A 14,812-nucleotide genomic window follows, 5' to 3' on the forward strand; every position below is an offset into this window, starting at 1 on the left:
GCCTTCCTTTGTTGTTTTAAATTTTTATGTATTAATGTTCATTAATAAAATTGTATCTTCTGAAAATACCAAGTATTTGTAAAAGCAGTTGCTGTAGAGATGAGTAAGCAATATGAATATCTTAAGATTCCTTAATTAGCCACTAAAATGGGTTTTGGATTGTACCCTGAAGTTAAAGGGACTAAGGCATTCTGTAAATGTGATCTAACCACTTAGCACATTTTAATCCCTAAGATGAAATTTGGCAGCTGTATAATTTTTTTTAAAAATTTTATTTTATTTATTTATTTAGTTAGTTAGTTAGTTAGTTAGTTAGTTAGTTAGTTAGTTATGAGATAGTGAGTGAGCCAGGACCCTGAGCCGAAGGCTTAACCAACTGAGCCACCCAGGCACCCCGGCAGTTTGTATAATTAATTTCCTGTTAGCTAAATGTTGTCACTGGTAATGCTTTTCTCCTAAATAACAAGTGTACCAGTTGTTGGCAGCTGCAAGACCCAGCTCAGATGTGAACGTGCATCCACTGTCAGACTGGATTGCCGTCCTCCCTGTATCTCCTCACTAGTAGTATTACATTTACCATAGTGTGACTTACAGTTGAGGGCAAGAAGCCTGTGTATGTATATGTGTTTGCATACATACATATGTGTTTCAATCTAGTATTCTTAGGACTTATTATACTGCTAGCAGGCATTAAAAAATGTGTATAAAAAAAAGAATGGCTATGAAAATACTCAGAATTTCTTAAAGTTCCTAAAGATTTAGGTAGGTATATGCATGAAAATACTCAGAATTTCTTAAAGTTCCTAAAGATTTAGGTAGGTATATGCAATATTATGTATTAATATTGCTCATTAATAAAATTGTATCTTCTGAAAATACAGAGTATTTGTAAAAGCAGTTGCTATAGAGATGAGTAAGTGTTTGGATGTGTGACTGGTTGTATAGCATGAATGTAATGGTGAAGCGAGGAAAGTATTGCAAGTTGGGTTTAACATTTAATTTCATTCTACCATTTTATAGGTCAGGGTCCTAAATATGTAAAAATTTTTATCAATCTGCCCCGATCTATGGATTTTGAAGAAGCAGAAAGAAGTGAACCAACTCAAGCTCTGGAACTAACAGAGGATGATATTAAAGAAGATGGAATTGTCCCACTTCGTTATGTTAAGTTTCAGAATGTTAACAGTGTAACTGTAAGTAGTATTTCAACTATATTTAATGAGTTTGTAGGTGACAGTGCATGCATGCTTCAGTACCCTAGGTGATTCTGAATCATCCCTTAAAGTAGGTTTTGTCCACTTCATTTAGAATGAGTAAAAATGTGTAATGAACTAATTAAATTTTCTTCTTTTTAATTTATGTGCACTAAAGAGAAAGGACAGGTTGATTTTTTTAAAATTTGAATTTGTCAGTTTACTTATTTTATACATACTTGGCAGCTTCTGTTAAAAGTTTATTCTAGAATATTTATAGTTAAACTGAAGATATTTGTACATTATCCTTCATACCTGGTGGTGAGTGGTGTTACAATTATAAAATCGAATTTACTTTTCCAGAATGTATGGTTTTTAATAGTGTTGTGGTCATGATCTCAGTAAAAATGACTTCTTTAAAAGATACTTTTATATTATCCTAATTTACATTAAGAAGTTGGCTGCTTCTTAGCAGTTATTAATTGCTTTTGTGAATTTTAATAATGAAACCCAGCATATGCTTTCCAAACCACCCCCTCCTCCCATCCACCCCTCCCAACCCAGTCCTTCAGAGGAGGGAGTCGGAGGGTTAGAATAGAATAGTGGAATACCTAGGGAAAAAGTGGGAACGAGCACAGAGTCACTGAGAACAAGTCATGCTAAACTAATGATTTTCTTGTTATTTATTTATTTATTAAAGATTTTATTTTATTTGAGAGAGAGAAAGCAAGTGAGCATGGGCAAGAGACAAGCAGGGGGAGTGGCAGAGGGAGAGGGATAAGCAGGCTCCCCACTGAGCGGCGAGCTCCATTCAGGCCTGGATCCCTGACCTGAGCCAAAGGCAGCCACTCAACTGACTGAGCCACCCAGGCGCCCCGTGATTTCCTTGTTTTAATGAAATGATTCTGGTTCTTATAGATTAGAGAATGTTACAATGTACTCATTTTAGGAGGTTTTTACTGGAGTTTCACAGGATATACTTAGTAATAAGATGAAGGATTATAATTGAGATTTCAGTATTTGAAATATTCTACCCAGATAAAATGGACAAAAATGGTTATATTAAACTAGAATACTAGTTATCATATATTTTCCTGACTTATATTTGTACCATATCCTCAATTAATGCCAGTTGCTTTATTTAGTGATGGAAGCAAGGTATTTATTGGAAAAAGCCCTTTCAACCCAAACATCTTGATGTAATCTCCTGTGTCATTGAGATTCACTATACCCAGTTATCTTGTGATAGGCTCAAGTCTGTGTATGTTCTGTGTCTTATTGCAATCATTTAGTCAGTGACTTAAGTCACAGAAAGCATGCCTATCAGTTTTTGGTGATAAAATTGAAATCATAATGACAGTTTTGATCAGAAAGTCTAGTCAGAGTAAGTAGATGCATTTTAAAAGCCATAAATGTAAACTGTTGTGGTAATTATCAAAGAGTATTACAAATGAATGGAGAGCTGGTTTAATAGTCTACCTATTACAGACTTGGAAGTTTTTTTTTTCTTTTTCTAAAGATGTTATTTATTTGTCAGAGAGAGGGAGGGGGAGAGAAAGAGCACAAACGGGGAGCAGCAGGCTGAGGGAGAAGCAGGCTCCCTGCTGAGCAAGGAGCCCAATGTGGGACTTAGGACCTGGGATTATGACCTGAGCCGAAGGCAGATGCTTAACCGACAGAGGCACCCAGGCATCCCCAGACTTGGAAGATTTAATTGATAAGCTCAGTTTGGGATGAATCTGTGCTTGCCTATAAATACAACAAAAACCGATTAATGCCATCAGAGAACGAAAGAAGTATGTTGTCTAAATCAAGAGAGGCAGTATTCCTAAGTAGACAGCATCTAGAGTATTGTGTTTTGTTTTTTTTAAAAAAGCATATAAAAGTCCAATATATTGGAAAAGAATCTGTGAGTAAAGCTGCTGTCTACTAACTGAGGGGTTAGTTTTTACATAGAAAGTATAAAGAGTCTAGCTTAAAAAAATGCAGGCTATAGTATAGTATAGTTTGAGGAGCTGATTCCCAATATTGTTTTTTCTTTTAATGTTTTAGGAAATTGAATGAATGAATGAGTATCAGAAAGAAATAACTGCAGAGCCTTTCCTCAGTCAAAAACCAATTTTAATAAAATTTCAGCAGTGGTTTGCCCACTGTAATAATTTCATACTCTTTCAACATTCTCCGTAAAGAATTTAGTTGTGACCCCTCCAACACCCTCACACTGAATTATCTGGAACTTTCGTATGCGGGTGTCTTGCCATGACATCCTGGAAAGGGTGAGGATAGCAGGGCAAACAGTGGAATTAATAGTCCTGTGGGAGCACTAGTCTAAATGTAGTTTGGATTAATCCTTACAAAGAATGGAAGGTATTTTTATTAATAATCTAACAAAATCAGTTAAACTTAAGCATGTTTATGAAAAAAGGATGCAATTATTAATGTAAAAATTCTTTTTTTTTCTTTTTGGTTGGGGGGGGTGTAGATATTTGTTCAGTCCAATCAAGGTGAAGAAGAAACAACAAGAATTTCGTATTTTACTTTTATTGGTACTCCAGTCCAGGCAACAAATATGAATGACTTCAAACGAGTAAGTTTGTTTTAAATGGTATTTAGGGGAAGTAAAAATATAATACTAAAAAAGTAATTTCATAAAGATCAAAATCATACCATGTCATGAAATTTTAGGTTAAACTAGGACAGTGGATTCTCCTAATCACATTTTTAGATAGCCAACTAAAAGATAATTTCTAATAAAAATAAATCCTGATATAGTGTCTATTAATCAATGGTATCCAAATAATGGTATCTATAAATAAATGGTATCCAGTGGATAATGGTATCCATTAATAATGATATCCAAATGGTATTCAAATAAGTGAGCATAGCATAAAATGTACAGAATTGTTGAATCACTATGTTGTACACCTAAAACTAATATAACATTGTATGTCAGCCATACTTCAATTAAAAAAAGTCCTTACATATAATGAAGTAAAAGGTAAATAAAAGGGAAGTAATTTAAATTAACTAAATAATTGTTTGGTTATAGAAAGTAGTTAGGAATAATGTCAAAATAGGAGTAAGTTAAAATCATTATTATTAGTGAATTTTTAAGAATTGTGCTGATATTAAGATTTTGATTATTGTTTCCAATGAAAATATTTAAAATCACTTGAATAATTTTAATCAAAAAGATTGGGCTCAGTTTTACTACACTCAGATGCCTTTAAACCATGTCTGTGTGCTGAAAGACCACTTGCACAAGCAAAGAAATTACCAGTGAACAGGGAGATTACATATGTATGTATATGTACGTTTTTGTTTTGTTTTGTGGACACAGTTGTAAGGTTTGCAGAGGATTTATAAGATACACCAGACCCTTAGGAATGAGAACATTTTGTCCATTCATGGAACAACTGCTGCTTGGTCCCAGTTCCTTAGGGAGACTCATAAAGTATTACAACCACAGCTCATGGAAGTGCTACCAGGAGCTTTCTCAGTACAGAACCCAGTTGCTGTACACAGATTAAATGTACAGCAGCACGGGAAAGGTAGGTGTGGCCATATTTCTATGGCTGCCTTTGATAGTCTAGAACTGGAGGTGATTAGAAAGAGGTGATTATATGGGAGAAAGTTTTGCCAGGGCTGCCAGTGCCCTGGAGGAAGAGGCACCCGGCTGAACAATTCAGACCCCTGTTTGGTGGGCATGTGAAACCATGGAGCATCCTGAAAACTCTTATTCTTTTTGGTGGTATCTACAGATCTCATTTTAATACAGTTACAGAAAAATTTGTAAAATTGCAGTGGATAAGCTTATAAAATTGTATGTTGGTTTTTACAAAATGGATAATCTTGACCATAGATATTTTAACTGGTCATTTTTCAACTACTGTATCTTCCTGTCTCATGATTAACTTTTGGGAACTGTAGGACAATTCTGTACTTAGATCTGTCATGTCAAATGTTTGCCATATGTATAATGACAGATCAGAAGGTCAGAAGTAGCCAAGATTAAACCATCTACATTTTTTTGATATGAGATATGCTGTACTGGGAAAATGTATGAGCACCAAAGATTTTGGCCGCCTGCTTTGTTATGCTTGTTTGAATTAATTGTCATTGGATTTGGCTTTAACTGCCTTGCATAGTTTGTTTTTAGCTTAATTCCTTCATAAGATCTATAAGCCATATACCATTAATTCAGCTCAAGTGCCTTGCTTCTCACCTCTGCTCATGCTGTTTGATTTCCATTTTTCTCTTAAAGTAACCACTGCTCCATCTTGACCATCTTCTTACCAGCCTGCCATTCAGTCAGTTTTTCTAATGTGTGTTAATAATCCTCTAAGAATTTGTCTCCTCCTCTTTGGTTTTAATACCCTCCCTCTCCTATGCCTTCTGGCCTAGCTCCTCTCTCTCTTAACTTACCAAACTAGTTTTTCTGGCCTGTCTTTAGCATAGCAAAATGTTAGACTTTTCTTGCTTGGGAGTATTTGTGTATGTTTCGTAATTGGCTATGTATTCATTTAACTAAATACTTTTTTTATCTTAACATTATTGTAGAGCAATAGTTCTCAAAGTTTTTGGTCTCGGGACCCTTTTACACTATTAAATATTATTGAGGACCAAAAAGAGCTTTTGTTAATGTAGGCTATATTTAATCTAATATTTACCCTTTAAGAAATTGAAACCAAAAAATGAAAAAATTATTTATAAATAATAAATTCATTATATGTTAACACAAATAATATTTTAAATTAAAATACATATTCTCCAAAATAAGAACCAATTTAACAAGATCATTTTTTTACGCCTTACAAATTGTCTTACTGTCTAGCTTAATAGAACCTTCTCATTCTCGTGCCTGCTTCTACATTTAGTCAGGTTTGCTGTCACAGGTCATGTAGCCTCTGGAAAACTCCATTGTACACCTGTGAGACAGTGAGATTACAAAGGCGAATAGTGATTTAGCATTGTTATGAAAATAGTTTTGAATGCTCCCTGAAAGGGTCTCAGGGACCCCCCAGCCTCGACCACACTGAGAACTGCTTTGAGAATAATTTAATACCATCATGGACTCCTTTGTTGGTGTTAGTCCCTTGCTTTTAATGTTTTATAAATTTTAATTGGCTGAATGATTTTCTTATGTATGTTAATATTACATTGCATTTTCTTTTAATGGTTTCTGAATGAGACTTGTGTCATTCATTGAATTGTTCCTCAAAAGCAAGCTAATATTTCAGTGCTTTTTGCATTCTGCTAAGTTAACAACGTCGGTGTAGGAAAATTGCAATAAAAAATTATTTATTGTTTAACTGAAATTGGCCAGTTTAGATTTTGTACAGATAGTCGCTTATTGAAAATTATAAATGAGTTTGGTTTCTAGAAAAAGAAATAATAAATACGTGGAATGCTACACAAGTAGTACTATGCTAGGTGTAATCATAATCCCTCCGTATAGCAAGTTTATCTTAAAGGATAACATATAAACATTTGGAAAGTTGATCAAAATTAATCAAAGCTTAGTTCAAGTCTCTTCCTCTAGAGAGTATTCTCATACTTTCCTAGCTCAGTGATACCTCCTTCCCAAGAATGGCTGGGAGAGGACAAGAATGTTTTGTGGAGGAGGGAGGGTCTTGAACTAAACTTTGGGAGTAGAAATGGATAGCAGTGGAGGAAAAGATAGCAGGGGTACTCCAGGTAGAATGGAAAGTAGGAAGTTGGGCATGAAAATGGGAAGGTGCAGGACTTTGTTTAGTCAGTCTGAATTTCAAAGGAATTACACATAGTCATTAGAATTTAAAATTTCAAAGTAGATTTGGCATATATTATATCACCACAAAGAGGAACGCTTTGATAGCTCTTTGTGTAATGAAGAAAGCTATAAAAAATGGTTTAAAGAATGATAAAGTAGAATTGTTTTGCATTTTCAGTTCACATTTTTATATTGTGTGAGTTGTTTCTAGATAATTTTAGTTTTCCAAGTGTCATTGATCTTCTCCTTATGTCACTAAGATGACAGAAGCTAAGGTAATGCTAATGAATCTTGGATGTGGATAGAAATCTTAGACCTCCTTGCATGCTATTACAACTTTAAAGGTTATACTTTTAAGATTTGGTAGACTAGAACACACCTCCCACTTGTCTGTTTTTGGCTATTATAGGCATTGTGCACAGATTATAATATACACTTAGGCTATTTGTTGTTGTAAATGAATTCTTTGTGTTGCAGCATGAAAAGCTTGCCATCTTAATTAGAAGTTAGATATTTTCTTTGCTAAAATATGGTCTATACATGGATTGCTTTATTTTAATACAAAAGTAATAACATATAAGTGTACAAAAATGAGCAAAATTGAAGGGGCTTCTGCTTCTTAGGGAATGAGGTGCATGTGAAAAGCAGAGCAGATTTTCTGTCACTGTAATAAAAATAGACTTTTCTAAACTGGCCATTCACCGTATCAGCTATTTTTGTAACATTTCTGTCTTTATTTTTCAGCTTTTTTAATGCAACTCAAATGAACTAAAAACAGAAGAGTTTTTAAAATGAAGTAATATAAAGATTGACCTTATCTCACTGTACTCCCCTCCTTGCTTCTCTGCTCATCTAGCACCTGTCTGCTCTCACCCTTCCCGTGTTCTCGCCATTGTTGGTGCAGGATGTCTCCAGCTTCTATCATCTGGATCAGCCTTGTAACCTAGATTTCCTCAACCATCTCTTTCTTCAGATCTGATTCTAGCCATGTGCCTCAGTTGGCCTTTTGTTTTGGTTTGCTTTTTATTTTGGGCTTGCAACTAGGTGCTTTAATTTCATTATCATACCGTGTTGCTCCCCTGACTTATTTTTTTTACTTTCTCATCTTTCATTTTTGTACTATATTTTGAGAAATCAGTGCAATAAAATGTTGTAAATGCTTTCAGACTTAACTAGTTCTTGGATGTTTTAATACAATCTAAAGTTTAAATTTGATTTTTTGGGAACTATAGAATCATTTTAGAAATCAAATATGAACAGTTTCATCAACTTTTTTTATACTAGAACTAGTATAATATATTGATTAGTCTGTAGTTGAGAGACATGGATTTTCTTTTCTCAATGGAACTGCAGCCCCAAAGTCTTTTTGTTGATTATGGGCACATCCTCTGCTTTGTCTACCCAAGAGAGCTCAAGGCGTTGAAAGACGGACTGAATGTTAGGCTGGTTTAAACTCTTAACATAGAAGATCAGTGGACTCTTTGCTGAATAAATATTTTTGACACCTAATTTTGATGTACCTAGACTATTGTTTGAGGTGTAATAGAAACACTTAAAAATGAATAAAATACTTTCTTTATGTTTGGGATGAGAAAATCCATATTGGAATGCTGAATTTCTTCTTTTTTACAGAGAATACATATTGGCAAGTTGAGAGTTATCAACCTGTGAAACAGTATGCAGATTTGTGTCTTCTGTATCACATCTGCTAAAATTTTAATTTTTAATATTAGTTGTTTTTCTTTTGCTTAATCTAATAGCTATGTTTTGTGTGTTCCCAAGTGATAATAATGATCAATAATGCTGTTGGTGTTTATCTGCTTAAATTTATTTGTGATACAAATATTGGCACCTTCCCTTCTTTCTTAAGAAACACCCCCCACCTGGCTCTTAAACCCTGAATTTTTTACTCTTATCCACATACTTTTATGAGACTATCTCTTTAGTATCTTTCTGGCTTTTTGGGCTTTCTAACATATGGTTTTCGTAGATCAGAGAGGAGATCTTTTAAAGCAATAAAACTGGTTTTCCTCAAGGTCGGGAAAATGGCATGTCTGACATATGATTGGGAATCAAGTGGAAGGCATTTTAAATCTTCTCTCATGAATGGCATTGACCCGGCCACGTTCTATTTTAGACCAGACATGTACTGAAGACCTTTATGAGTTTTGCTTAAGACTACCATTTGGAACAGAATCAGTTAAAATATGAAAATTACATTACAATTAAATGTACATAGAAATCTTTTTTTAAGATTTTATTTATTTGACAGAGAGAAGGAGTGCACGTGTGCACACAGCAGCAGGCAGAGGGAGAGGGACAAAGGAGCAGGCTCCCCACTGAGCAGGGAGCCCGATGCGGGGCTCGATCCCAGGACGCTGGGATCATGACCTGAGCCGAAGGCAGATGCTCAACTGACTGAGCCTTCCACCATAGAAATTGTTTTGTATACAAATATATCTTCAATAGCTTGCAGGTAGATTTCTTTAGAGGCATTTCTGCTGTGAGAATATATTATCTAATGATAAACTTCAGGTTTTAAGGAAATTATTTACTTGAAACATAATTGTAGAACCTTTCCGCAGAGGATTTGTTTTCTAGCACTGTTAGTAGAAACCAAGTTTATTCTTAACATTTTTATGCTGCCACATTTATAGCAACTAGGACATTTTTTAAAGCCTTCCGATGGAGAATTTTTCTAATCATCGACAGAAACAAGATTTATTCTTTGTTTTTTATAGTACCTTTGTAGCAACCAGGGTTTTTTAAAAATAGAAACTAGGCAAAATTAGTCATTTTTAATCTCTTTTCATTGCATATCTACATATTGAGAGAAAAATCTAGAAACCTGTCATCTTGGGCATTTAGACATAAGTTTAGCATACTCTTAATTCTAGAGTGTTTTGTGATCGACATTTGATTTCTAATTGCCTAAAAATAGTTTGCCAAATGTATTTCACTCATATAGCATCATCCTTTTATTAACTTCTCTAAACTGTCAACCTTGTTTGAAAAATTGCATTACTTTTCCTTTAAACAGTGTGGGAAACCAAAAATAGCCTGCATGTGTTTTATTTTTAATTCCTTGAGGCTGGGAGGAAAGGGAAGGTCACAGTTTGCTTCAACAGTGAAAGTACACTGCATGCCAAAAAAAACAGAACAAAACACAGGGATAAAAATTAATACCAGGTTTTAAAGATGATTACCAATTAGTTAATATTATTTTAAAAATAACACATATTTCTAAATCAGTAAGATGTACATGTAAAGTTATTTTTGTTTTCTAGGTAGTTGGCAAAAAAGGAGAAAGCCACTAAGGTACAAAAGACACTGGAAGACCATATTGCAATCAGATCTACAGCTCCTGGATAATTGCTTGATTCTCATCAGAGACTGTCAATATTCCATTCATTGCCATTACCAATAAATCATTGCTTTTGTTCGGATGGTATCACTAGTGTTTTTGTTGTAATCTTGATACATGCAATTGTAAATAAAAGTCACTACTTTTGCCAAGCTTAATTTTTGTCATTCTAAAGTATTTCCTCTTTTCATTTATATGAAAATTGGCCCACTTCTGATTTTTGAAGAGTGAAGAGACTTATGTGTCTGGTAGCATATTGATTGAAAGCCAGTTTTTCTCTTTAGGGGAGCAAGACTGTTTTAGGGAATTCAGGAGTGCATGTGCTATGCTCATGTACATACACAGAGCAAGTGATTTTGATAAATGGACTTGGAACAGTTAAGTATGTTAAAATGTTATATAACTCATGTTTATTAAACATTTGGGTATCTGGGCTATAGAAGTTACTCAGATTATAACCTACCAGAAATAAACAAGTTTAATGAGATTTAACTGTTTTCACTTAAAACTGTTAATGGGACCACAGATTTTAATCCCTTCTGGATGACCTTTAAAAATTTGAGTCAGCCTTTTTCTTTACTGTTGAAACTGACCATGGGGCAAAAGACACTACTGTGAATTCATGTAGCAACAGGACTTAATATTTTTAATCAAGTATTTATTATCTTAGCTACCAAAAGATGTAGTATTAATACACAGAGAACATGATTTAAGGTTAAAAATGAATTGGCCAAATAATATGTTTGAAAGGTGTTTCACAAAAGGCTAGCAAAACAAAACATCTGTTCCTTACTACTATTTTTAATCTTAAAAAAACTAATCTAGAAAGTATTAGTAAATTTAATTTTTTAATTTCTCTTATTTTTAAAATTAAAATTTAATTTTAATTTCTCTGAATATTAAAAATTCAGTGTTTGAAAACAGTACATAGACTATTAATTTTGATTTAGTTAATACCTTTGAGGGCATTTTTGTCTAGGAATATGGTTGAGATAGCATTTTTGCCTTTGGGAAACTAATGTATTTATACACATTTATGGAAAAAATTATGCGTAAGTTTTTGTGTTAAAATAGTCATTTTCTAAAATACCCAGTGTTTTTACATGGTGTTTAGTTCTTCTCTATGTAAGCACACTAACTGGTCTGTGATGATGTCTATATCCTTATGTATGTCATAGTTAACTTGCCTTGGGTCAACTGGAGGGGGAAGGGCAAGAAATAAAAGTTCGTAACATTCCTTAATATAGACCATCTCAGATTAATTACGTCTGAAATTAGGGGTACGATTAATACCGAGAGTTTTGTTTTACACTTTTGTACACTTAACCTTTTTGGGTAATTGTCAAAGTGCCTCATCTTAAGTATTGCTGACCTCATCCTATTTATACTTGACAGTTTGAAAACCCATTGAAAGTAATTTCATATGTGTAAAGGATTGGGCATCAGATTTATATTGTTTATGTGACTTTTCTATAACTCAACTGGTTGCATTATACAAACATTCCATGATTACTCAAATTGTAAATAGTGAAAAATGAATGTTTATAGGTAACTATAACATGTTTCACTATGGGAAATTTTACAAATAAACATACGTAGTTGATATTACTTAAATCACCAAGCTGAAATGCTGTTTTCTCCTAAAACAGTATATTTGTGTGTGTGTGTGTGTGTGTGTATATACATACACGTGTGTATGTATATATATATATATATATATATATATATATACATGCTGAATTTTTCAGATTAAAAAATAAGCATCTGAAAAATGTAGCCCTTGTTATTTTAACCAAAACCATCCCTGATATTAATATTAATATTTGTTTTGTCAGACATAGCAGAAAAAAAAACACTCCACAAAACTTTTCCCTTGATTTGCATGTTTTGTTATATTTCATAGCAGGATGCTTTATCTGATTTGAAACAATAATGAAATAACCCATAGTAGAAACAAAAGTATTTTGAGTACAGAGTCTTGCAGATGAGGTCAAGAGTAGCACATGCTCTTGTGCCCCTGGCAGACCTTTATGATCTCTTTTGGCCAATTTACCCCCAGTCTCGTATTGGAAGTAGCTACGTCATCCATTGGAGTTGCCATGTGAGTTGAAACCTGTCTGCCACTTGGAGATGGACACTCTGTTTTTTTGCAGCGTTCGCAGGTTGGTGTGGGTATTGCACATTTGGCCTCACTATTTTATTTATGGCTGCTATTAATTCACCTGAAAAAAATGAAAAAAAAAAAACCACTGGATATGGAGGACTGGGGGGCTTTTTACATAAAATAGTTCAGATCTTCCCGTGTTCCCCTTAATTCTAAAGTAAATCTTCAATTCTGAAATAAGAAAGCATTGGAACTGAGTTAGGCAACTTAAGCCCTCTCCTTTGTAACCATTAGAGAACAAAACTTTAGGGCTTCCATGTTGCTTGTATTAATACTCATACTTCAAATTGGTAGATTGGTTTTGTGTGTAGGATATATATGGAATTGGTCTTTTCTAACCTTAGATAATTTTTTTTGAAAGAAAAGTAACTTTGAATAAGAAATCCATTCACTGATCACTGAAGGGAAACCTTGAAGGAATACTGCATTCACTTAGCTTAACACCATTAATAGAGGTTTATTCTGCATTTTTTGAAGTTTTCCAAACACATGTATGTTCTATAACATATAGCATGTTTGTTAGGCAAAGGAGTTTTAAAATGCTGAATCTTTTACCACCCAGTGAAGCCTATATTGCTTAAGAATAGTGATGTCATTTTAAACATTTTCACTTTGTTTTATTTTTAGATCAATACTTCATTTTTTACATGCCCAGCACTATAAGAGGGCAGAGTGGACATTTTACAGGTTATTAAGATTACTTTTAGACCTTGTGGCCCATGCAGAATTACTAATTGGGAGAATGTGTAAATAAATTTGTCCATAAAATGACTTTAGAATTTGGATATACTACAAAAATTGTAGACAGCCTAGAACAATATTGAAATCTTACTGTATGTAACCCTAAACCTGCTGGAGTCTGTCTCCTTCCTCTACACTTGCTATGCTTCTCTATGGGAAGAGGAAGTTTATCCAGGACTTAATTCTGGTAAGTCGAACAGGGCAGAATTAGTTGTAAATATATGATTTGTTGATTTATACTTGGACATGCATTTGAGATATTGGCACATTACGCTACTTTGGAGCACGATCTTTGAAGTTTGAATCTCTGCTCCTCCTACTTGTAAGCTGTGTCATCTTGAGCAAGTAACATATTAGGAGTTTGAGTCCTCTTGTGTAAAAATAGGAACATCACCTCTTAGCCTTGTTATGAAGATTAAATGTGTTACTTTGTATCTGCAGCAAGGATAAGTGTTTCTTCTGTACCCTGCTGTCCCATCTCACTGCCACTGCTTTTTAAAGGCTATCATTTCTTGCAAGGCATAATGCAGTAGCCTCCAGATTGTCTCCTTGCCTCTGACCTGGCCTCTGTAATGTGCCCTCCTTATGGCTGCTAGTTATCTTGCCTTTTTGAGGTCTTCATAATGTGATTCCCTCCAGCCTTATACCTTACCCCTCATTTCCGGCACTAGCAGTTCCCAGAATGTACCTTGATATCTAATGCCTTCCTCTGACCCAACTGGCCCACCTGATGAATTCCTACTTATCTACGAGGCCCAGTCCAAGCAAAACTGATAGTGGTAACACACAATGATTGTATGCCTCCTTTGCTACCATAGCACCCTGTGGTTATTTCATCCTGGTACTTAGCAAACAACACTGTAATTATGTGTAGTCTTATTTGCTCTACTAGCTTATGAACAGTAATGCAAGGATTTTCCCCTAGTACCAAACTGTTACTTTGATCTCTATCATCAATAAACACAATGTGAAACAAATTCTCAGGTTCCAAGAAGGGAGATGCTTGAGGTCTGAGAGACTGTAGAATTTGCAGTTTAGTTAGGTAAGAGAATTTAGCAGTTGTAAAGAAAAAGTGCATGTTGTAGGCATAGAATGACATTTAAATAAAAGATTTAGGGAGGTGAAGGAGGAGATGAAGCTAGAAGAGCAAGTAGAAACCATGAATGGAAGCTCCTATTGCCATGTGAAAGAGATCAGACAATTCTTATTAGTTTATGGGAAGAGGAAGGTAGTAGAGAGAGGAGCCCACACTGACTCTCAAGTGTGTCATTTTTACAGTTGGTTGTAGAAATCTTGGTTCCAAGGAAAAGCAGCAAGTCGGAAGGGGTTGATGAATATGGCTTTCCCTTGAGCAGTATATCTGAAACGTTTTTTTGGCTTTCTGGTGGAGATGTGTCATAGGTAGATAGGAATGGGGTTTTAGAACCTAGGGCTAGAAATAGGGAACTAGGAGTCACTTAGGTGATGAAAATAGTTATATGAATGGGAGTATCTAGAGGGAATATAAAGGGGAAGAAGGAAACTAAGGAACAAATGCTAGGGAATATGAAGAAATACTAAGGAATTATCAGAAGAGGAGCCTGAAAAGCAGAATATTC

General features: G+C 34.5%; 1 protein-coding gene across 1 annotated transcript in view; it reads left to right on the forward strand.

Moving 5' to 3' along the window:
* Nucleotides 1-10,467, forward strand: part of TXNL1 (thioredoxin like 1) — a 32,442-nt gene extending 21,975 nt beyond the window's left edge. The window contains exons 6-8 of the mRNA XM_025886353.2: nucleotides 1,021-1,193; nucleotides 3,676-3,780; nucleotides 10,233-10,467. Of these exons, the coding sequence (XP_025742138.1) occupies nucleotides 1,021-1,193; nucleotides 3,676-3,780; nucleotides 10,233-10,262 (308 nt within the window). The 3' untranslated portion in view covers nucleotides 10,263-10,467. The remainder of the gene's footprint in view (nucleotides 1-1,020; nucleotides 1,194-3,675; nucleotides 3,781-10,232) is intronic.
* The last annotated feature ends 4,345 nt before the right edge of the window (nucleotides 10,468-14,812 follow it).

The sequence above is a fragment of the Callorhinus ursinus genome, unplaced genomic scaffold, assembly GCF_003265705.2.
Source record: "Callorhinus ursinus isolate GAN/ISIS: 27379988/994484 unplaced genomic scaffold, GSC_fseal_2.0 scaffold11, whole genome shotgun sequence".
In the NCBI taxonomy this organism is placed as follows: domain Eukaryota; kingdom Metazoa; phylum Chordata; class Mammalia; order Carnivora; family Otariidae; genus Callorhinus; species Callorhinus ursinus.